The sequence below is a fragment of the Eurosta solidaginis genome, chromosome 1 (genome assembly GCF_040869045.1).
Source record: "Eurosta solidaginis isolate ZX-2024a chromosome 1, ASM4086904v1, whole genome shotgun sequence".
Taxonomy (NCBI): domain Eukaryota; kingdom Metazoa; phylum Arthropoda; class Insecta; order Diptera; family Tephritidae; genus Eurosta; species Eurosta solidaginis.
Genome location: NC_090319.1, coordinates 378,707,538 through 378,733,595, shown reverse-complemented (window position 1 = coordinate 378,733,595; position 26,058 = coordinate 378,707,538). Strand labels below are relative to the sequence as shown.

Genomic DNA, 26,058 nt, shown 5'->3' with positions numbered 1-26,058 from the left:
CAGCACCAAGGGGCGCAGATGACAAACATTCATACCCTAGCAATACAACATTAATTAAACTACACACATTTACATAAAACCAACAACAGTTAATATGAGATGCAGAAACGAAAAATGTATAAGCAACTATTCGCGAAGGCTATTCGCGAAAATTCTAAACCGTGGGAGATAATACTGACGTACCAACTGAGTGGTATATAAGCGGTGCAATCTAAGAAATGATCAATCAATTCCATTTTAATATGCTGTAAGTGAAGTACGCGAACAATTTGATATGTAAAGTTTTATTACTATAGCCGCACTATAAAAAAATGCATTCTTAATACTTCTAGTGAGCCCTCACTCTCAGCTCGGAAAAGTTATGCAAGCACAGTGGTTGATATATTTACGCGAGGTCTTACAGTTCCCTCATATGATAATGGCAACAATTTCTACTTAAAATTCGTAAGGCCCTGCCAAAGTCAATATTTTTTAAGACAATAAACTATCCCCTTGGGCCTAATCTTCTTATTTCAAATCAGAACTACTAAACCTTAACTAAACCCAACATAGTTTTGAAAAACCGGTTACAAAAAATAATTTTAAAGAGGGTCAATTCTTTAAAACTAGCTCAGCATGGTACAGAGCGTTCAATTTCACTCGAACAAAGATTTTAAAAACGTCTGTTTTTTGTTTAGTTTTATATAAAAGTTGTTGTGTAGTAAGTAAGAATTGTATTGCAAAAAACTACAATGGAAATTGTGCGCTTTGTGCCATGCCACTTACACTTATTTAGTTCCACTGAATATTTGCTAAATTTATAGATCAGCTAGCTTCATTTAAAAAATTTGAAATATTCTTTGTGCGATTTCCTCTTTTAAATGCAAATTTCCTTATACATTTATTCAACAGCAATGTAATGCAAATGAAGAGTGCTAATGGTGTGTAGGTGAAACATATTGAAATGGGTGAATGATATGGAATGATGAAGGGGCAAATTTTTGTAAATGTAGTTTTGCTGACTATTCAAAACATATGTGTGTATGTATGTGTGTATGTGTAAGGTCATTAATCATGCAAGCAATCAGTCACTCACTTGCCCATGCACTCAATCACTATTTCACCCTCACACTTCTACAATTAACTCTCTCCCACAATGTCATACAGCTGTACGTCATTCGGTCCTCATCTCAATTCTTTTGTTTCAAATTTTCGTTTTCTCTCACAAAAAATTGTCTACAAATTTTGCTATACAATTTTTTGTTTTGTTTTACTTTCTCTTTATTTCCTTTAGATACTCACCGTTGACTCCACCAACTACAAATTGCTTTCCCGTAAAAGGTGTCACCATTGCTGATGGTTCATCGCACTGCAATCAATTCATTTGCAATGTTGAGCTGGAGAAGCTGAATGTCCATTCGTCCGGTTCATATCGTTGTGAAGTATCTGGTGATGCACCTGAATTCAAATTGATCGATAAAACTGCCAACATGACAGTGGGCGGTAAGCTAACTTATACACTTAAGTTATACATATATATATGTATATAAAGATATAAATAGTCTACAAAATGGAAATGAACATGTATGCGCGTAATTGCTTTAAGTGTTGATACAGATGTATTTAAATTGTGCAAATTGGGTTTGCTTCACTCGTTTGCAAAGCTGAAATGAACTTTTTTTATATTTGTTATTTTTTTATTTTATTTTAATATGTATTATATGAGCTTGTCGAAGATTTACCATTATATGCACATATGTGAAGCACATACCCTTCAGCCAAATGATAATAATTGCCCCAAAAAGAAGTTAAGCTGGTGAAAACTGGACCACAACTCAAATAGCAACTCGTGATGGAGGGGGTATGATCTACTACTACTCTCAGCATCATTAAAAGTGGTCCTAGATTAGTAAACCATTTAGTGTACCATTTAGTGATCCCGAAATAGTGCCGAAATGATTCTGGAAACAAGTAAGGAAGGCTAAGTTCATGTGTAACCGAACATTACCTACTCAGCTACGAAATTATCCGTCTTTGGTAAGGAATTATCGCACTTTTTCGAGTTTTCTAAATTTTCGATATCGAAAAAGTGGCCGTGGTTATAGTCCGATTTCGTTCATTTTAAATAGCGACCTGAGATCAGTGTCCAGGAACTTACATATCAATCATTAAGATGCCTTAAAATTTACTCAAGTTATCGTGTTTACGGATAGACCGACGGACATGGCTAAATGAATTTCTTTTTTCGCCCAGATCATTTTGATATATAGGAGTCTATATCTATCTCGATTAGTTTATGCTGTTACAGGGTACCGTTATGCGAACAAAATTAATATACTCTGTGAGCTCTGCTCAGCTGAGTATAATAATTTCAAAGTGGTCCTTGGATAATCTCAAATATATCTCGAAAAGTAAGGAAATTATCCCAAAACAACACCGGAATGATGGAAGTAGTCCCAAAATATTACTGGTGTTATCTAAAAAATCATACAAAGGGATCCCGAAATAGTCCCGAACCAATCCCCCGCCCTATATTAGAGTACCTTAAAGATAATGGAAATATGAGACCGATTCGGAAGAAATACCAAAGTTATCCTTAGATTATGCTAAAATAGTTTCGAAAATATCACTAAAGCAGTAATAAGATTATCTTGCAATAATATTAAAACAAATCGGAAACATCCCAGAAATAACTCCAAAAATTATGTATGTCAAACTGCTCCTGAAAAAGTCTTGAAATTATCAAGAAATAACCTTGAAATTATCCGAATAAGTTTCAAAACTCACCCGAAATAGCCCTGAATTGATCAGGAATAAGTTTTTAAATTACGCCCCCGTTCTAGGTTAGAGTAGCCCTTAATTCTCCGAAATATGATTGCGCAAACTAACTCGAAAAGAAACCAGGGATTCAAGGGAATGAAAGCGCAATACAAAGCTTTATAGCTTCACAGCACCCGCAACCCAATTGTCAACCTCCCCATGCGAGGGGAATCCTGTTAGAAATATGAATGTATCACTCATATTTAGCAGGCTAGGCTCTTGGGGGTGGGGAGTGCGAAATGGCCGTGAAGGTTTAATGTGATCATATTAACTGTTCCCGCGATGGTGGGGCTAGTACCTTAATGGTGCTTTGTTATCGGAACGCACCAGACCTGTATCCGCCACCAGACCATCAACATCGATATACTCCCCAAAGCCTTCGGGGAGGGTCTTTATCGTTAATACAGCAACAACAACAACAAAACAAAATAACCCTGAATTAATGCTCAAACATTTCCGAAAGCAGCTAAAAACTATTTTGGAATGTTTTAAAATCATAGCACTATTTCGAAACAGAAAGAAAATAATTTGAAAGTGATTCCTGGATAGTCCCCAAATGATCCTGAAACAGCGTTAAAATTATCCCTAAAAAATATACCAGAGTGGTCATGAATACAACACCGAATGTAACCACGAAATTATTCTGGAATTGTATGAACAAAATTTCGAAAGGTCCGCGTAATGGTCCCAATTGATCCCGAGTCAGTCTTTGTATGATCCCCCATTCTAGATGAGAATGTAGTTAAAATCACCGATATATGATCACAAAAATTAATTCAAAACTTTACTGAAATGATACCAACATATTCTGCAATAATGCCGAAATCAATGCCGAATCAGCCTTTCAATGATTTTTAAATAACACCGAAACTTCCCACAAATTAAAATCTGTTCAGGAGGATCCTTAAATAGTTTCAAATTGATTACAAAAAATAACCGAAATGATCATTAATACAAACAAGAAATGATCCCGAAATAATGCTGTAATTAGCTGAATTTAAATTCTGAAATAATCCCAAAATATACTGAAATGATGCCAATGAGACCCCAAAACAATCCGGAGCTATACCGAGATAATCTTGGTATGATTGGAATAATGCCAAAAATAGTAGCGAAGCAGAACTGAGAGGGACTCGTAAAAGTATCAAACGTTTTTTCGCATAGCTGGAAGGAGTTCAGTCGACGCCAGATCACTTTATGGGCAAGGAAGCATCACAATATTTAGGCTCCTCGAAAACTTCCCCATTTCGCCTACGTCTGCTTAATTTCAAAATCTCGTGATATCTTTCCACCTCGCCTGCTTTTCGCGTTTGTTGTCCTTATTTTTATCTTCATCCTCAGATGCAGATAAATATTTTTCAACCAATTTTCCGTCTCTGCATTTGATTTTCTTTCCTTTATAGGCCGAGATGTTCCAAATAAGTTTCAATGCAGAAAAATCAGCGTATTTAACAATTTCACTGCACATGGAATCCATAAGTTAGCCTTTGGAAAGGAGGGATCAGCCCCTGAACTCTGCACCATCCTATGAACTTAACTCGCTAAATCGATTGACCGGGTCTTCTTTATAAGCCTTCTTATCTTCTTTGTAAGAAGGCGTCCATCTCAGGAGTATCACTTGCCGATAATTTCCGAGTTGGCCCGGTATAGGGAGGTTGAAAAAGTCACTGCCGACACAAAATCACTGGTAGCAAAAAATCACTGGTGACAAAAGTTTTCTTTCTCAGGAAAACGTATTGGATAGTAAGCAAAAATGTTCACTCACACCCGAACTAATTGTTCCTTAGCTGCCTTAAATACAGCTATCCTGTTTGTCATTATGAAGCTATCACAAGTGATATCTGTTGTTGTTAGTGGATGCAATGATTTATATGTTTTAAGTAACGATGTATATTGCTGGTTTTTTGACGACACCTCATAAAAACCAGAAACAACAAAAACAAACTTAACAATGAAACCAATAACATAAATTACAACGAATGTGCATTTTTCCCGTCGGTTGATTTGATTTCGCTTCTTCCAATACATTTTTCAGCGACTTGTGAGTAATTTCTTTTACTCACCATTTATTCTTTTAGCATCTCTTCTCGTTTGGTATGTAAACACAAAAAGTATTCTGATTTTGGTAATAAATTTGAAAATGTTTTTGAATAAGTGCACATAACAATCACCGTTGTGCCAGTAAAAATTATTTATTGATTGCTTTGAGTTTTTCGACTTCGTCTTTTATGGCATCCGCCAATGCTTGTACGCTTGTATGGGTGTGAAACGGAAATCGATGGTTGGATTTGTAATAAATGGGCGCATCAAAGTGGTGCTCAAACAGCAGGATGCGATACTTAAGGTTAATAGGCTATTTGAAGAACGGTCATTTGCATGGCTGGCAAATTTAAGAAAATCGATTTGCGTTCGACATGTCTTTGTGTTTGTATTCCTATGAAGGTGATATGTACGTATGTTTGTACGTGCTCACTTTGACTGATAGCAATGACATTTCTTTAATGTTCTAAGCAATACATTTAGAATTAATGACAATCTGATGTTTGAATTTTTGTGCAACGCCGACAGAGAATATATTTCTGTGTTCGTGGATTAAATAAAAAATCATTATAAAAGTTATTTTTATTAAATTTATTTTCGTAACAGTGTATCAATTTTAAGTTAATTGGCATCTTATTTATCAATAGAAACCTTTTTGTGGCTAAGTTTTACTATGTTCGCAGCTTAAACAGAACTTAATGAAATAATAAACAAATCAAAACATATGCTGTCCCCTGAAGTGGGGATCCGCATTATAACGAGCTGCTGTAGCTCACATTGGTAGAAAGGTTATTCATGTTTTTGTTGTTATGGTAGTGCTGCGCCACATCCAATAAGTGCGACCACTCGGATATTGTTATCAATGTTGTCCAAGGACTAACTTTTATATTGACAATCAAGCAGCAATTAAGGCAATAATCTCGCATAGCACAGCATCTAAATGCGTGTTAGAGTGTAAGCAGTCTCTGGAGAGAATCAGGACAGGGAGAAGCATACATCTATATTGGGTCCCAGGGCATATGGGAATAGATGGGAATGAAAAAGCGGACGAACTAGCTAAAAAGGGCGCATCCCTTGAAGCTTGCTCGGTTGATGTCCCAATTAGACTGGGCGAGATTAAGCGAAGGCGAGAGGTGCACACGATCGACCAAGCGGGAAAGACGTGGGTTTAAGCGCGGGGCTGCAAAGTGTCGAAGATTATGTGTAGGTCTCACAACCTTAGACTAACAAAGTTGCTTCTATCATTAAAAAGAGAGGACTGTAAGCTCATGACGGGTATTCTGACTGGAAACTGCCTTCTGGCGTCACACGCCTTTAAATTAGGCTTGGTCAGAGATAGCAGATGTAGGAAATGCGGGTTGGAGGAGGAAACGATCGATCACCTACTCTGCTCGTGCTCTGCACTTTCCAGGCTAAGACTCCAGCTATTAGGAGTGATACAGCTGTCAGATCTAGAAGCAGCAAGTGGCTTAAGTCCTAGGAAGCTTCTAGTATTTGCCAAGAGGACGGAGTTATTTTATAACATAGGATCTGGCTTTTGATAGGGTTTTTCAGTTTGGTCGTTAAAACAAACTTCTGGAAACACTGCGGACTCAATCAGTCTATGTGAGATCCTCATGGTCCGGCCAGTTCAACCTTACTTAACCTGTCCAAGGAAACTTGTAGCTTCAACAGGGTTGGACCGGAGAGAGAAAGGAAAAAGGCGTTGGTTCCTCATTTCATTTTAAATGGTGGTTATTGTCAGATGGGGCATATCGCATGCAGGCATTCATTGGGTATGACGGGGTTTATTCTGGAATAACTAGATTTTAGCCTTTAACATATTCAGATCGTAGTTAAGCTAGCGGCATCACACTAGCGAGGTTGCTTTCCTCAACTGAGAGTTTAAGAACGGAGTTCACCGACAATCACTTGCATGGTTGTCCGACGCCTTTGTATGGATGTTTCTGGGGCCTTTTCATTCACTTCTTTTTCATACGGCTTAATTCTTATGTTCCTGCATATATTAAAATGATAAAAGCTCGTTGTTTGAGATGAAGATATTTAAAAAAAATGTATAGCTTGTGCCTTTATTAGTTCCACTGAGAGGAAGTCAACAGCTTCTAGAATTTTTGTCAATCTGTATGGATGTGTGTCTACCTTTTTTATATGTATGTTTGTGCGTCTATCATTGAGATGATTGACATGGCCACCCATGATGACTTCACACAGACTGAATCAGTGAAACTTTCGCCCTTCTCGTATTACTTAAATTTTAACATTTCTATTTTTATTCCCCAATGTGGGTCTCAAATAAAAGAGCGATGTCTCAACATATTGACGAGAAATAGGCAACAATGTGGACTAAAGGATATGTGTGTCGTACTAGGATATAAGTAGGAGACGAAGGACAGCAACTTTTCCATAAGGTGTTTTTAACGCAGTATCCTCATACCGCCCAATAGGAGGCACTAGCGTTGACATATTTTTGAGAATCGCATGTTCTGACCTATTTTGCTCACGCCTCTTCGCATGAACCACACATATACTGAAGTATAATATACTGCACTGTCCCATATTCAACATTAGTGAAATGTAATGTATTGTACTGCACTGTACTTAAATATATTTCTCTATATATTGTACTAAACAATTTAGATATGGACTATAATATACCGTATTGTACTGTACAATAACATACTTTAATTTATTATATTGTTTTGTATTGTACCGTACTATTATGCTCTGAAGTATTAGAATATACTGTATTGTACCACCATAAAGTGCACTGTGCTATAATTTTTTGTTTTGTACTGTACTACTCAGCAACGTACTGTACTGTTATATGCCCCCTGTGCAGTATTTTACTCTACTGTACCGTTTAGTAATTCTAGTTTTTCTTGAAGCGATAAGAGTACACCCCGAAAGCTTTTAGAGTTGTACCGATGTTGATGCTCCTATTCCAAATACTGATACGGTACTTCCGGAAAAAGCACCTTATAGGCACGAGCTCAACCATCTAGAGACCGATTTTATATGACCATGATCCGACTCGCACCTTCACAGAATACTTGTAGTTGCCAGAGTCTAACCTTCTAAATGAAATACGCCTTTCGATACCTCTGCCGATATATTTAAGGCTGTTTTGACTGTCGTCCAAAGCTTGGATTTAGTGAACACGTATTTTAAGGATGATTCCAGAAGAAGGTGTGCTGCAATGATGAGTCATGAGTGCTATACGTGTACAGTTTCTTATATAGAATTTATAACGCCCTTACTGCAGCAAATCAATAGGGCCAAATATTACTATGTATATTGCTGAGAAAAATCAAATGAAAATTTTCCCATTTCTTTGGTAATATCTTAATAAGGATTTCTTTTGTTTTGCTGGAGTATGGAGGTACACTCCAGTTCAAGTGTTATAAAGTTTACACAAAATTTCAAAAACTTGCTTAAGTATAAAAGTTTGAGCATCTACTGAAGAGCATTGGCAATTACTCAGCTCGAACTCGACATGCAAAATAAATACTTAAAAGTTAAAGGAAATTTTTAGTGCAAAATTCAAACAACAACAAACAAAATGCTTCCTTACCACAAATTAGCTGTTCGTATGATTTCACAAATTTGTGGAGGTATTGGAGTGGGAAGTTTTAGATGGGAAATCCCTGAATACGAGAAGAAAAGTATTTGAAACACGAAACTTCAAGATAACTGAATAACATCTTGTTGATACTTGATGAACAGCAATTATAGCAGTAACAACAACATAAAGCAAGCACCTGTACGACATTGTTTTCTTATTTGCTAGTGTCTGACATATACAATAGCGGACAGAAAAATTGCAGTGGCTTTTTTTTTTTTTTTGTTTTTTTTTTTTTGCAAACTAATCTCGAAAGCGAAAGTTTTTATAAAACGAATTTCTATGCATTTTATTACTGAAGCCATGAAAAACATCATCGAAAGCGATTTCACAAAAATTCGAAAGTTTGCGAAATCTCTCAACTTTATTGACTTTGAAATTTTTAGCTTAATTTTAGGTCTCGTATTGATTTTTTTGTTTTTTTTTTTTTTGTGTTTTTTTTTTGTTGGGAGAGTGTTTCAGATTTTCTTTGATACAAACACAATTGTGCACAATGTGTATGAAGTCTTCTGCAAACACCTTTCTGTAAAAAAATATCAAAAACCGTTGCGAATTTTAAAGGACCTATAATGGTAATGAACTGGGCTTAACCCTCCGATAGATTGTGGCGTCTGACCAGACGAGAAGGCTTTATTTTCGTGAATAACTTTACTGCTACCCACCCGATCATGAAAAGCTTTAGCGACTTCTTAAGTTTAGAGGCGGTCTTTATAATAATTCCGAAATCGATATTTTTTCTTTTTATTTTATCAAAAGTTGATTATGTCACATTCTAGCGTTGTCGTCTGGCTACTGTTACGTGGCTGGAAATAGGAGTCAGCACAGCACCCATGGTTCAGCGCAAGTTGCGCTGAAGAGGGAGGGTAGACTCCACCTGACAGGACAGTCCTTCATCTTTTTCTCCCCCTAACTATGCCCCTCACGTCTATTTCTATTTTTCAGCATTTCTTTCTTTTCAACAAATATGCATGTATGAACCCCTTTTTGTTCATGTGGCTGCGTGTGAGTACGGTGGTGCAATACCCCGCCCAATCTGACGAGCTAGCCTAGGATGCAAGCATACCTGCTTGCCGCCGCTCCTCACCACCCCAAACAGTCAGCCACGTAACACTACACGAACATAGACTATAAGACCTCATAGTTCGTATTCATTTCAAAATTTATCAATAAAAATTCAAGCTTATTTCTCGGCAGTCACAGTGTGCTACGAGTTTCTTCAAAATTTGAGTTAAAACTCAAATATTTGTGGATTTTGTTTTATCTTTTTTTTTTGTACCAAATTTGATTACGTCACTTTTTAGCGTTGTCGTCTATACGAACATATTTTTAAGCCTATAAAACCTCATAGATGGAATTCATTTCAAAATTTATCAATAGAAATTCTAACTTATCACAGTGTGCGACGAGTTCTCTTCAAAATTTAAATAAAAATTCAAATATTTGTGGATAAATTTCAAAGTGTACAATTTCGTCTGGCCAGACGACAACGCTATGATGTTTTGAATTTATACATCGCTAATCGGAGGGTTAAGGGCTGGGCTAACTCTAAATAGAATTTTTGAAATTATCGTAAAATTTTCTCGAATTTTTAAATTTTTTGGAAAATGGTTTTAAGTTTGGTTTGCATAGTTTCGGTTGTAAAATTCATGGAAGTTTTTCCCGGAATATCGAAATTAATAATAAAAAAATTTACGCGGGTTCGAATCGAGCTCAAGGCCTAACAATAATTTTTTATCATTATTATTGTTATGATAAATTTTTTCTTAATTGAAAAAAATTTTAAATTAGAATAGAAGAAAAAAAATTTAGACAACTGCCAAAGCTCGTTGTATAGATCCATTTTGGGAACTGCTAATTTCCTTCAATTACGAAAAAATGTACCATAACAATAATAATGATAAAAAATTATTGTTAGGCCTTGAGCTCGATTCGAGCCCGCGATCTTACAAATCAAGTAACAAGAAAAATTGATAAACAAATTTTATTAATATTAATTATAATTGCCACTGTTATTTTTCTGTTCGCTGCTGTATGTGTATGTAGGATTGTGTGCGTCTGTTCGGCGATTGTTAGTACCAATAACTTTTTAATTGGTTTGATCTCATATCTGGTTCTCAGTTACTGATGTTATTTCCCTTGTGTGCAGATTGTGTGGTTGTTAAGCACCACAAAATTCTGGAGCTTTTATGTGTTATGGCAACGCACCACCCAAAAACCAAAATATTTGGAAACCTCACTTTGCAGTGAAAACAAAGCAATTAACTTGAACAAATAAACAAGACAAGTAACAACAAAGCAAGTAATAAAGCAACATTTATTGTACGTAGATACATACTTGCTTACATACATACATATATATCTACACAGCTGGTCATTGAAATTTTGCAAAATGCGAGGCAAACGTAAACTCTGTTATGGAAAATTATTTATATTCGTATACGCCACCGCCCGCCAAGTATCAACTTAAAGAGCCAATCAAAACGACGAAAAAAGTATGCAATCAAGTGGGGCCAACATAAAACGCAAATGGCAACCCTTGTCATAAAGTTTACATTAAAAAGTCACAAGTTGACAGCAAATAAAATTGTCTGCCCTATTATGACAGCTCAAAAAAGGTGAGCGAAATATGAAGACAAATTTCCTATTTTATAGCCGGATGCAATGTGTTTATTATCATATTAAGGAATCTGCTAAACAAAAATATTTATATTAAGATCCAAATGCTAATTGAAGATAGTTTAAGGTACTGAAAAAGATGGTTGTTCAGGAGCCTTCCGAACTATTCAGCTGAGGAAAGCGGCTCGCATGTTATTAAATATGTCGACAACATAAGGTTGGTCACGAAAGCCGCAGATATCTTATAGTCCAGAATTTCAGTATTAAACTTATATAAGCACTTGGACACAGGGAGATTTGCAGACAATTGCAGAGTTGATGAGCTGGCCAGGAAATGTATAACCGCCCACACCCTTCACCAAAATATTTCCGTAGGTGTACTTGTGGTCCCTTTAAATTCCATGCGAGCACGAACACTATAAGCAGGGCAAATATGATCTGCTCAGCGTAGTCTACATGCGGATCATCAAAGTTGGCATGGCTTTCCTGCGCCGTGGAAACTCCGCTTTCTTTAGCTTCCTTGGGGTCGTGACTTACACAACTATTTTCAAACAGTTCACATTTGGGTGTACTTCTTTCGTATTTTGCACAAAATATGACCTTTTTAGTAGTTTATAGAAGTAAGTGGAAGTTTTAATTAACAATCATTTATACGTATGTTATAGACCGCAAAGTTTACTACCAATTTTAGGTCACAAAGCATTGCCCACAAATAGTTGATTACCGAATCACTGATCATCAAAGTTCAGCAACAAAAAAAATGTATTTACAAATATGTATGTATTATCATGATGGGAGCAGACACAACTTCAAGCAAACAAAAATTTAAGCTTTGCAAGTTGATTAAAACTCCTGAGGCAACCAAAAATGTTGTGGCAGATGTCCTCAACAAAATTTCAACTCTAACCACAAGCATGGCATTCATTAAATTTACTCCTTACATCCGCTTCACTGGCCCACCTTTCCTTCTCAAGATATGTAAACACGAATTTTAAACAAATTTTTCCCAAACAAAAACCGCATTTCACAAAGGTGAACATAGACACGAATAGTAAAAGCAGCAACAACAACGGCAGGTAACCAAGTTAGTTAAAACCAAACAATCAGAAAACTTCTAAAAACCCCACACCAAAAATTTGCTCTCTCTCTCTGACAGCTCAAGTTAATCAGTGAACTTTATGGTAGTCAAAGAATTTTAAGCTTGTTTGAATGTGGCTAGACATACACACACACATACACATACCCACTACGTGCAAACAAAACTCTTCTTATTGTTAAGATATTGTGCTCATCTTCACTTTAGTTCTTGGCAGCACCTGTTGTTGTTACTCTTATTTTTTTTGACTTTTAAACTTTTTTTGTTGTTATTCTTATTGTTGGGAGAAAGGATAGATAGTGGTTGTCGGACGACGGCATAACTTTGCACCTGATACGAGTATTTAAAGTGTTTCATTCCCACAAGCTGTCTGTGGTTTTTGTGTGTTATTGTTGTTGTTGGCATTGTTTTCATCTTTAAGATAGCGGCATTTGATTTAAGAGTAGGTACAACAAGAAGATGACATAGATATGCCACAACAATAGAGTGCAAGTATTTAAAGCTTCTAATGGAAAATTAGCAAAGCGAATAAGTGTGAAAGCTTAAAAGTGAAATGAGTGAGATGAAATCTTAAATTAAAGCTCAACGAAAACAAATTATTTGGACTGAGTAATGAAATTTTTTTTTAAAGTAAATTTGCTAAAGAATTAGAAAACCAATTATGCTGTTTGCTATAAGAGATAAGTGGGCAGCAGTTTAGGTGATTTGCGAGAAAATTTATTTCTCAATTAAATTTATTTTTAAACATTGAAAAATGATGACCTAAGCAGTCAACTGCGAAACTGAACGACATGACTCCAAATATTGCTTGGATTTTGTGAAGGCTAATGCCGAACATTTGTCCTTAAATGCAGATATGCCGTGCAGCGAAACAACCTAGTTCCACGTTTGTTATTGGCCTTTAATCGATTTGCTAACGAAAAGTTATTGACTTGTTATTGAAAAGTAATCGATTAAGTTACTAACGTATCAAGCTTATTATCGATTTGGCATGGAAAAGTTATTGATTTTTAGCAAAATTTATCGATTTGTTATCGCAAAGTTATTGATTTTTATCGAAAGTTATCGATTTTTCATCAAAAAGTTTCAATTTGTTATTAAAAAGTTATCGATAAGATATCGATGTAACATCTGTCACCCGCGATAACAAGAGAAAATTACAAAACATCGATCGAAAGATTTAAAAACTTGCACAATTTTCCATGATATCCCGAGCCGTATGCCACCTAGCGGAGCTTTCTCCTTTTTTTACATTATCGTTGCCCTCAGAACTATAGGTAAGGTAGCAGTTTTAAGCCCATTTAAAAGTTTCCTAAAACTTGTTTTTTTAAACAACAGTTGTGAATATCTCTTGCTCGGGCGCCACCTATCGGACTTTCCTAATATTTTTATTTCATACATTTACAGCTATTCCCAATGTCAGGTAATAATTCTGTAGCTCAATTGAGAGTCACCCAAATGTTTACAAATGTCCTAACCCATGCGACATCTAGCGAAATTTTTGCCACACGTGTTAAACTATCCTTGAACTCTGAATCCTGAGTTTGAAGCTCACCGAAAATATACTTAAAAACCTATCTCATGGCTATGATTCTCTTAAGGATTCTCTAATTCACTCTTACGTGAACATTGCGACACCTGGTGGACTTTATATTTAACTTCTAGTTTTAGCTTATTAAGGAATCACTCACCAATCGTTTGTGGATTCTATAAGCTCTCTGTAGGATTTCTGAAGATCTTTTAATAGCGCGATCCCTGTCATATCTCGTCGATTTTTTTCCCTAAGTATTGAATTTTAATAAAACCCTAAGGGTTTTCAAATTTTCAGTTCCCTTTTTTTGTCGGGAGGTTACTAAACACCCGAATGCAAGATTTTCAAATTCAGATTTTTATTAATATCAGGTGGCGGGGTTGCCCACTTAGAAATAGTATTTTAATAAACTGTTTAAATTAATTTTCGTTTTGTGTAACCTTTCTATTAATCTAATATTTTCGTTTACAAGCGAGAGCTTGGAGAACTCGGGAGATTGTCGAGTCTCGAAATACTCGTATTCAATTTAATTTCTCGATATTCAATTTAAGCGCTGCATTGGCAGTAGGGCTAACAATTTCTTATCAAAATTTTCGCTGATTGAAATCGTATCTCTCTAAAAAGTGCTGTCAATGCAATGAATGTCGCGAGCCTGACGAGTACTTCGATATTCGTGTATCTCTCTAAGAAATTCACAAGCTCTTCGTTGTAAATTGCAAATTTGTTAAATTACTTTACTTAGTTTTTTTTTTTAAAGAACGAGTGCTTGTTAGCGCTCGCCGGAATATTAATTTTGGTTATCCGATTTTAGGCGCTTTATGAAAAACTGATGAGAGTGAAATTTTCTAAAGGGTGACACAAAAGTTATAGGTTGAAAATGCAGTTCGTGTGTCTGTTCGCTGTGAATTGTACGAGCAAACTTGTCTTGAGTGGGGTGCAGTTACATGGATGTATGTATTCGAAAAAAAGCCAACATACACTAGCGTGGTTTAACTTCGGGAGTACATTTATAGGTGTACGTATTGCAACGAATTTAGGGAAACTCCACTTATTTTACACCTTCTACTAACGTTCGTATCGCTAAATTGTTGAATAAATAACTCCAATATTCAATAATGCAAAATGTTCTTTATTAGACTACTTTGAAAGTACTTCACAATAACACGTATACTTCGCAACCAATAGCGTGCTTAAATCAATCTGATTACAGATTACTCAGCTTTCACTGCTTTTATAGTCTGCGCCCAAATGTTTAGACGTTTACTCTGTTAGAATTTTCTACTTGGCTACCAGCTATACGCTACTAGCTATGAACTATAGATACCCGTTTATAGCCTCTCTCATAGCCATATGCGCGTGTATATGTGAGTAATACTTCCACCGATGACTACATCTGTATGTGAGTTATCTCTTCGTTGCCTTGTATATATGTGTGTAAATGATGACTAATGTCTTTATGTAGCTTGCTTAATGTTTCTGTTGTTGTGCCTTTATTTAATAACCTTAGATATGGTAATATTCGTCACACTGCCCTCCACCTTAGTCTGATCGCCCCGATCAGACAAATTTCCCCGTCTGCATGCTGCCAGCTTTTCCAAATGAACCACTTTCATTTCGGTTTGTGGTGTCCCTATTGTCTGTATGCGGTAAACTACATCATTTATTCATTTCACAACTTTGTATGGGTCTTCCCAATTACACCGCAATTTCGGTGGCAAACCTTTTTTTCGTTGTGGGTTATATAGTAGCACCAAATCTCCTTCCCGAAAACCTTCCGCATTCATTGCTTTATCATATCTGGCTTTAATTTTGTCACTCATAATCTTTGTTCGTTGCCTTACAAGATCATTTATTTCTCTCATCACTTCTTCCAAGGCTCCAGGGGATTTCTTGGCATGTTCTCCGCATCGGCATCTATCCCAAACTTCAAAACAGCTGGCAGTCGAAGATCATTGCAAAAATTCCCTTTGCGGGAGTTTGGCCAGTTGTCTAATACACTGCCGATCGGCAAGCCATCAAGAATAGTGATATGTGTGTTGTCGACTACATTCCTTAAGTGTTCCTCCACTATTCCACGTTCTATTGAAACGTTCATCAAAGTTATTGCCCAATACGATGATATCGTCCAGTCCACGAAGCATGTTTTCCAATGTGGTCCTTTCATCACCTGGTCCATGAGTCTCTCAAAAACAGCTGGTGCATTAGAAAGAAATGTTTAAATGCAACTTAGGTTTCGGAGTCCCACTCCGCCATTTTTTTTTTTTTTAATTTGCAGGATAGCTTCACAGCGAACTACAGAGTATTCCTGCGAAATTTCTTTCTGAGAAGTTGTCCAGGGTGCGATCTATTTGAACAAATTTTTTTTACGGTTATAGGCAGACCTTTACCTGGCTTAATGATGCCAAAGGAGTATAACTTCCTTTTTTTATTTTTTTACAATATCTGGGAAAATACTGCATTATAGCTCAATTAAAACTCGTCGAACGACTACCTACGCACACCAAAGGCTTAAAGATTTTATTTTCAAGAATGTAAAAGCCTTGATTCATGGCTATATTTGCACTCATACTGTTCAACTTTTGTTTTACTTCTTGTAAAAGGCATTTAAATGCACTGATCATTGAAGCAAACAAAAAAATAAAATATTACGAATCGAAGCTAACGCTGGAATAATCAAAATAAGTAACAACAATAACAAGCAAAACCACTTTCTTTAAAAAAAAAGTGATTGCATTGCCTTTAGAATTTTCAGTACAATAAAGTGAAATTGAAATTTACTTACTAACAAAAAGTTAAAACTAAAAGACACACATTTTACCGCATAACCCAGTAAGCAATACGAAGCGGAGCGATCTTAAGCACTTTGCTGGTTATTTTAACTACGCACAAAAATGTTTTCTGCAGAAGATTTGTAATTTACCTTTATGTAATTTCATTTACGGCTCATATGCAACATAAATTTTCCGTACTGACATATATTCTAACATTCAAACTTTAACTTTTTACATTGTTTTAATTCATTTCTTTAGACATTTCATTTAACTGCACATCAAATCCAGTTAAGCAAATACAAAAAGTACAAGCACTGCTTTGTTTCACCTGCATCATGTAGATTCACTGAGAATGACAACAAATTATTTCACTGTCAAACACATCTGTAAAATTTATGTAGCACATATACATATATAACATCACAATGCACCTTCCACTACCTACATTGTTTTCAATTTGTGTAATTTACCTATTGTCACAGCATATGCAGAAGTCATTGAACATAGAAGATTCAGGCTCGTGTCGTGGAAAAAAAAGTTGGAACACTGCTTTTGCTATTTCAATGTTTTCCTTTAATACATATTTTTTTATACTCAGCGTGTTTTTGCACACAGAGTATATTAACTTTGATTGGATAACGGTTGGTTGTACAGGTATAAAGAAATCGAGATAGATATAGACTTCCATATGTCAAAATCATCAGTGTCGAAAAACAATTTGATTGAGCCATGTCCGTCCGTCCGTCTGCCCTTTAACACGATAACTTGAGTAAATTTTGAGATATCTTCACCAAATTTGGTACACGAGCTTATCAGAATAGATTGGTATTGAAAATGAGCGAAATGGGATGATAACCACGCCTACTTTTTATATATATAACATTTTGGAAAACGCGAAAAACCTGATTATTTAGTAACTAATACCCACAGAATGTTGAAATTTGACGTGTGGACTGATATCGAGACTCTTGATGAAAATTTGAAATTTTTTTTTAAATGGGCGTGGCACCGCCCACTTGTGATAAAATCAATTTTAATAATAATTGTTTTTGTTTTTTATCGGCCTATTGATAAATCATTCAAGGTTCGAATCGAGCTCAAGACCAGAACAATAATTTTTTTCCAATGATAATTATTGTTATTTTTTAATTTTTCTAAATTTGAAAAATTGTATTTTGTTTTTAGAATAGTAAGTAGAAAAATTGTCAGACAACCTGCCATAGCTGCGCAGATAGATCCATTTCGAAGGGTGCCAAGCCTTCATCATCAGTACGCTTTAGGCATGCTGCGCTAACCATTTAGCTATACAGCGGTGGTTTGTTTGACTGGCAAATTTGCTACTTTTATTCCTTTTTACCAACTATATTTATTCAGTGTTGCGCCATCTGGTGCAAATCACTGATAATGCTGGATTTTTGTTTATTGTCAATTACTTTGTTTGACATTCCCAAGTGCTCATGGTTTATTAACAATTATCACGATGGCATATCTACTTACGTTTGTCAGAGTTCCGAATAATTAATTAGACGCACGCTAGTTTATTTAATGTTAAATGAAGAAAGTATTATTATTAGAAATAATGAATATACACTTTAATGTAATTTAAGTGAATTATGATTTTGTTAAATACGACGTTTCGTTCTGAAGGTTCGAGACAGACTGCTTCGTCTCGCTCATTTCATTTCTCTCCTCAAATCGTCTTTTTCTTAGTTAGAGTTGCCATGTCGGCTGACAATTCGGCCTTTCCTGACTCCAAATCGACCTCGATTTGATCAGGGTCGTCGTCGTCGTCGTCGTATTCCTCGAGCTCGGGTGCACTGTGACACCAGGGCTTTATTTTGTCGGTACTAAATATTGAGCAGAATTTGCGATTTGTTATTTTTATACCAGGAATATCTTCTATGAGGTATCGGTCGTTTCCCAAGCTTCGGGTAATAACGTATGGACCGCGAAACTTGGGTTCCAGCTTTCTCGATTCGCCAGTTGCTGCTGGCTCGTTCTCAATAACAACGAGGTTACCTTCAGTGTATGTTGTCGGAGTACGGTGCTTATCGTCGAACCTACGTTTCCATTTTTCTCCTTCGTGGTTAATATTTTCAAGGGCTTGTTGCCGTTTTTCGTCGATTGGTAGCGGATTCGGATTATCGGTTGTATCGTGAATAGCTGCAATTAGCTTATTTTGTACGATATCGCGGAGACGAAAATTAAAAATTAGTTCGTTCGGCGAATAACCTGACGTATCGTTGCGCTGTGAGTTGACTGACCATTGCACGTTTCGTAGATGACAATCCCACTCTTTCGGTTTATCGGTCGATGTTCGAAGATAATTTAATATGGTTTGGTTAGCTCGCTCAACCTGGCCGTTGGCGCGAGGTGTACGTACGGCGTTTTTAATATGTTGGATCGAATTTTTTTCACAAAACTGTTCGAATTGCTTCGAGGTAAAACATGTACCTCTATCGGTGATGATTTTGACAGGCAGTCCAAAGTAGCTTGTCATATCGTTTAGTGCGTTGATTACCGCGGTGGTTTTCGTATTGCGTACTGGCTTCACTACCAGGTATTTGGAAAAACTATCGGATATTGCCAGAACGTAGCAATTTGCACGATTACTTTTGACGAAAGGTCCTAAGTGATCGACGTGAAGGATCCGAAATGGCATGGGATCAGGTTCACTATAATGCAGCCTACCTTCAGCCACACCGTGACGAGATTTGTTGTAGCAACAATCTGGACATGCTGCTAAATAATCTTTAACGTATTTGCGGATTTTAGGAAACCAAAAATGTGTCGAAATTCGTTGGATCGTTTTGTCGAGTGCAAAATGTCCCATTTCGTCATGGCAAGAATGCACTACTCTCCAACGAACTGATTTTGGTACAACGAATCGTAACCCATCTTTCGTACGGCGATATAATCGATGATCCTTAATTTCGTAGTCTTGTCGAATTTGGGCGTCTTGATCTGTTTTCTTCTCTTGCTTAAGTACTGATACTATCGATGATAACGTTGGGTCTTGCAACTGCATTGTCAAGAGCCAGTCTTCGGATGAAGTATTAACTTTCATTACCAACCCAGCCGGTTCTACGTCGTTTGGTGGCTGATCTGGTGCGCGACTCAAAGCATCGACATGAGCCATACGTGTGCCTTGGCGATGAATTATATCGAAATCAAATTCTAAAAGTTTCATCCACCAACGCGCGATACGAGATTTTAATTCTTTATTAGTTTTGACTTTAGCTATGGCAGAACAGTCCGTTACTAGTCGAAAATGCTTGCCTAGTACATACATTCGAAAACGTTCGAGGGATTCGACTACGGCGAGTACCTCGAGTTCGTACGCATGATAATTACTTTCTGCACTCGTGCAATGCCTACTAAAATAAAATACTGGTTTCCACGTTTTATTGTCGTTTGACTGAAGTAGCACACCGGCAAGGCCAACACTACATGCGTCGGTGTGTACTTCATGCTCGGCCATCCTATCGTACAACGCCAGAATTGGTGCGTTGCTTAAACGTTCGATCAAGGTTTCGAATGCTTCTTGTTGTTCACGACCCCATACAAAAGATTCGTTTGATTTCGCGAGAAGTTTCGTTATTGGTTTCGAAATTAGCGCGTATTCCGGTACGAATTTCCGGAAGAACCCAGTTAAACCCAAAAATCGTCTAGTTTCCGTTATACTAGATGGTACTTTAAAGTTTTTGATAGCGATTATTTTCTTTTCTCCCGGTTTTATACCATTTTTATTTATTACGTGGCCTAAATAGTGTATTTCTTCAGCCAGAAAATTACATTTTGAAAAACGTAGTGTTAAACCATTTTCTCGTAAGATATTTAAGAATTTTGTAAGACGTGATAAACCTTCTTTAACCGTTTTACTTGGAATTATGACGTCATCCAAGTATACGAGTATTTCACCCGCTCTCATTTTCGCAATTATTTTATTCATTACTTGTTGGAATACAGAAGGCGCATTTACCAGGCCAAATGGCATTCTATTGTATTCATAGTGACCATCCGTAGTCACGAAAGCAGTAAACTTTTTCGCACACTCTTCGATTTCTATTTGGTGATATCCCATCCGTAAGTCCAATGTCGTAAAATAACTATTTCCCGATAGTTGTGCGAAATGTTCGTCGATTATTGGCATGGGATATGGGTGTTTCACCGTAATTTTATTTAGCGCTCTATAGTCCACGCATAATCGCGATTCCCCATTGGCTTTTTCAACTAACACGACCGGTGACGCGTAAGGTGATTCCGAATGACGAATTATTCGATTTGTTAATAGTTCAGATACAATATCAGATACTATTTTACGTTTAGCGAACGGCACTCTATATGGCTTTAAAGTTATTGGCTTATCGTTGGTTAATTCGATATTCATTTTCGAGACTGTGCATGTACCTAGGTCGGCTACAGACTCAGAAAATATATCGCGGTTTGCTTCAATAATATCTTTCAATTCCGATCGTTCATTCGTTGAGATATTCGACACGTTCTCTAATTTCTCGAAACTACACTTGTTGTTTTCTATAACCAGCCTATTTTTGTTATTACAAAACACATCTCTTCCGAGGAGTACATCTTCATCAATGTGATCATCGTTAACCACTAATAATACGGCTTGGTTATAATTTTTGTCAATTTCAAGTACAACTGAAATGTTTGCTTTACACATATATTCGCCTCCTGCGAATCCTCTTAAGACGCGTTTACATTCTACAAGTTTGCCCACTTTTTCGGCTATAGAATGACGGATTAGCGAACACGTACTACCAGAGTCGATGATAGCTTTTGTTTCGAAATCGTTTACTTTGATTACTTTTGTCAAGTTTGTATCTTGAATTACATCATTTATTTTATTCACCGTCGTATTTGGTTTAGGTTTTGCTTTCGCTTGTTTACAGTTTATTGCTTTATGACCTGTACGTTTACAAGTCTCACATCTTTCGACACGTTGTGGTTCTGAACAATTTATTGAAATATGTCCCGTTTTTAAACAATTATAGCATTTAACCGATTTAGGTGTTTCGCGTTCACCTACTTTAGCGTTTGCTGGTATTTCACGTTCACCAACATTTTTCGTTTGGCTTTTGGACGTAGCCGTATATTCGTCGATTTTCTGTTTATAGTTCAGCGGTTCGTATTTTATGTTATTGTACACCGAATAATTTTGAATATCGCGTAGTAACTTATTGCAATTTTCGTAATCGTTCGAGATCTTTTTACGGAGATCATGGTCGTTAATGCCGTTTATTATGTACCGCGCGATAGCAAATTCAGGAATTCCTCCTTTCGTACCCATCGACAACATTTTGTAATAATAGTCTTGCGGAGATTCGTTACGTTGGCGACGCGTTCGTCCCAATTTTATGTGTATATCCGCGACGTTTTCAACGGTTGCAAAATCAATACAAAATTTCGCGACGAATTCCGACCACGATTTAAAAATATTTTGACAATCAACCCAATATTTCGCATGCCCTTTTAATTTTTGCTGTACGGCGAATAATAATACTTGGTCACTCCACTGATATGCAGTACGTAGCATTTCGATTCTTCTTATAAATTGATTTGCACTTAGTGATGTTTCATTTGACGGGTCGAATTCGGGTAAAAGTGCTATCACTTCATTCACATTACTATACGGATTTTGTCGTATATTTACATTTGAAAATGGATGATTTTGTTGCATATGAGCATGAACACTATTCGACTGCATATTGCTTCTTATATTCGGTTCATTATAAAATCGCGTTTGCGTGAAATTTTCGTCATAACACAACTGAGCATGCCCATTATAAACAGACATGGGTGGCATATAATTTAGATTGTGAATATTCTCACTATTCCAATAAGAATGCTCGTTGACTTGCATATACGGGTGCACGTCATTTGCTATTGATATATACGGTGGTTGAATATTTGTACTCATTCGCGATGAATGTGCGTGTGTATATGATACACTAGTTGGCGGCACGCACGTAAGCGGTACCGAAACAAACGAATTTATGCAACTTGTAATTTGTTCGGACTGTGGTGACGAACCAACCGACGGACGAAATTCAGATACTACTTGAGTGCTTTTGCTTTGCGTTGGCATTTCACACTCACGTTGCGTTACACTCACTTGCAAATCGGTAATTGTTTTTTCTAATTCATTTATTCTTTGCATTAGCATCGTTTCATTTGCACTCATAAATGTATCATTTGCGATCGCGTTCGCGGTTTTGTTTACATTTTCATATTCTTCGAGTCGTTCGATTAAAGTGTGTTTTTTTCCCGTCTTTGCAATTCCGCGCTCGCGACATCTGTTGCGCAGATCATTAACTGTCATACTACGAAAGTTCATGTTTTTGTCTAATTAGAAATTGAAAATGCGAGTTCAGCTTTTACGAGTTGAGAAGTTTTGCGATGTTTTAAAATGGTTGAAACGACACTCTTGCATACAACATAAACACATATATGTTTTAGTATAGGAATATTTTCGCTATCCCTTTCGTTTTTATAATGAAACTCTAAAGTCGTAGAATTTTCAATTTAACCGACCGTTCGTTGCAAACTCGACGCGTTGCACGTTCGTATGTACATATAGACGCATGTACATTTATTTGTGTATGTATACTACCGTTTCTTTTATTTTTTTCGTGTTTTGCAATTTCACAATTTCGACGCAATTTTTCTACTTCGTTGTACGTTTTTCGACACGGTTGGACTTTTTCCCTCGTACATATGTACATATATGACTATTTACTATGCACGCTTTCGTTTTTCAATGCATTTTATCATTAACACAACACTTCTTTTTATTGTTGCTAAGATTTTTCACATTTGTTATAATATGCTCGAATTATTATTAACGCGACAATCCTTATGTGGCATAGGTTTCGCACACTTCTGATATTATCACGATGGCATATCTACTTACGTTTGTCAGAGTTCCGAATAATTAATTAGACGCACGCTAGTTTATTTAATGTTAAATGAAGAAAGTATTATTATTAGAAATAATGAATATACACTTTAATGTAATTTAAGTGAATTATGATTTTGTTAAATACGACGTTTCGTTCTGAAGGTTCGAGACAGACTGCTTCGTCTCGCTCATTTCATTTCTCTCCTCAAATCGTCTTTTTCTTAGTTAGAGTTGCCATGTCGGCTGACACAATTGTTTTTGTTTTTTATCGGCCTATTGATAAATCATTCAAGGTTCGAATCGAGCTCAAGACCAGAACAATATTTTTTTTTCCAATTTAGAAAAATTAGAAAATAACAATAATTATCATTGGAAAAAAACTATTGTTCTGGTCTTGGGCTCGATTCGAACCTTGAATTTTAATAATAAATAAAACATCATTAAACCTATCGTAACACAACTCGGCAGAGAGGTTGCCTTTACTATAAGGAATGCTTTGAAGAAAAATTAACGAAATCGGTTAAGGACCACGCCCACTTTTATATAAAAGATTTTTCAAAGGGTCGTGGACGCACAAAATAAGCTATATCTTTGCAAAAAAAAGAGCTTTATATCAATGGTATTTCATTTCGCAAGTGAATTTTTAACAATAAATAGGAAAAACTTCAAATTTTAAAAAATGGTCGTGACACCGCCCCTTTTATGATTAAGCAATTTTCTATGTTTCGGGAGCCATAACTCGAAGAAAAATTAATGAATCGTAATAAAATTGGGTACACAAATTTTCCCTATAATAGAAAATATTTGTAGTAAAAATGCCCATAAAAACCACGGCAACTTAGATATCGTCGGTGCAATGCCAACGTTAGGAATGTGCCATTTTTGTATATCATATATGTCAAATTTTGCAAAGCCAAAACTAATATGCATTTTTTTTTAACATTTTTCCATTAGCATTACATAGTGGTTTACAAAAGTCAGGTTGGTGGTTGAAATATACAAAATTAAAAATCTATTAATTAAATCTCTATACTTAAGAATGTCTTCGAGGTTTGAAACGCGTTTTTCACAAAACATCAAATATGCACATTCGTGACTTTGACATTGGACCGACGATATAAAACAAGTTTAAAAGGGTCGTAGACTAGAATAATAAGCTATAACTTAGCAAAAAATAGTTTTGATTCAATGATATTTCACTTATCAAGATTTATTGTAAGAGAAAATGGGGAAACATTTTTGTTTAAACGGGCGGTGCCACGTGTTATGTAGAAAAGTAATTTATTTGATATGAAATGTGCAATTGAAGCTTACGCTGAGTATATAATGTTCGGTTACACCCGAACTTAGGCACCTTTACTTGTTATATATGAACTTGATTCAATTAGAATGACTCACAGGATTTCACTTGCATGACACATCGTTAAGTAATGTTGCCGCTTCTTTAATATGAAATATGTGCATACGTAACAAATGGTCGGTATCACGTGAGTTGATACTTCAATTTAAAATTTAAATAAATGGAGAAGTTTCCTGAATGGTTCATACATGTGACGCACGAAAGAATATATATTTGAAATATTCTAGATAAAATAAACAAGTAAGGAAGGCTAAATTCGGGTGTAAATGAACATTACATACTCACCTGAGAGCATTGGAGACAAAATTATCTTTTTTATGGATACATACAAATCGTAATACTAAAAAGTGGAGAAACTTGCCTTTTCTATCTTCCTTCAGCTATCAATTCATTTTATTAGAAAATTTTGTTTATATATGAAAATTTGGTTAAATTTGAGCGCAATTCTTTATCATTTAATTTTTTAAATCACCCCCGAAATATTTTCGAAGCGCTCTTTATTATGAGTCCGATAAGAGTCCGAAATTGTAAACCAAGGGTTACGTTTTTTGGAACGATTTCCCTTCATCCTTTGTCAAATAAGGGAAAATCACTATGTAGGAAAATGAATCTAGGGTAACCCTGCAAAGTGTTTGTATGACATGGGCACCAAATGGAAGGCGTTAAAGAGTATTTTAAAAGGGAGTGGGTCATAGTTCTATAGGTGGACGCCATTTCGGGATATCACCATAAGGGTGGACCAGGAGTGATTCTAGAATGCGTTTGTATGATATGGGTATCAAATTAAAGGTATTGAAGAGTATTTTAAAAGCGGGTGGCGCTTAGTTGTATATGTGAAGGCGTTTTCGAGATATTGTCAAAATTTTGGGCAGGGTGACCCAGAACATCATCTGTCGGGTACTGCTCTTTATTTATATAACTATGTAATACCACAAATATTGTCCTGCCATGGTTCCAAGGGCTTTTGATATCGCCCTGCAGAACTTTCTCATTTTCTTCTAATTAATATGGTGGGTGGCACACCCATTTTACAAAGCCGTTTCTAAAGTTATATTTTGCGTCAAAAAACCAATCCAATCACCCCGTTTAATTCCTTTTTTCGTATTTGGTATAGAATTATAGCATTTTTTTTTTTTCATTTTTCGATATTTTCGAAATTTCCATAAGTTACCTCAAAATTTATTCAAGTTATCGTGTTCGCGGACAGACGGATAGACGGACGGATGGACGGACATGGCTAACTGAATTTCTTTTATCGTTCAGATCATTTTGATATATAGAAGTCTATATTTATCTCGATTAGT

The 26,058-nt window shown here is 36.1% G+C and overlaps 1 protein-coding gene across 2 annotated transcripts in view; it reads left to right on the top strand.

The window, feature by feature from the left end:
- The window catches only part of beat-Vc (beaten path Vc), a 238,310-nt gene that overhangs the window by 189,771 nt on the left and 22,481 nt on the right, over nucleotides 1-26,058 (top strand). For both annotated transcript variants that reach the window (XM_067763212.1, XM_067763213.1), the window contains exon 4: nucleotides 1,274-1,482. In XM_067763212.1, coding sequence (XP_067619313.1) covers nucleotides 1,274-1,482 — 209 coding nt within the window. The remainder of the gene's footprint in view (nucleotides 1-1,273; nucleotides 1,483-26,058) is intronic.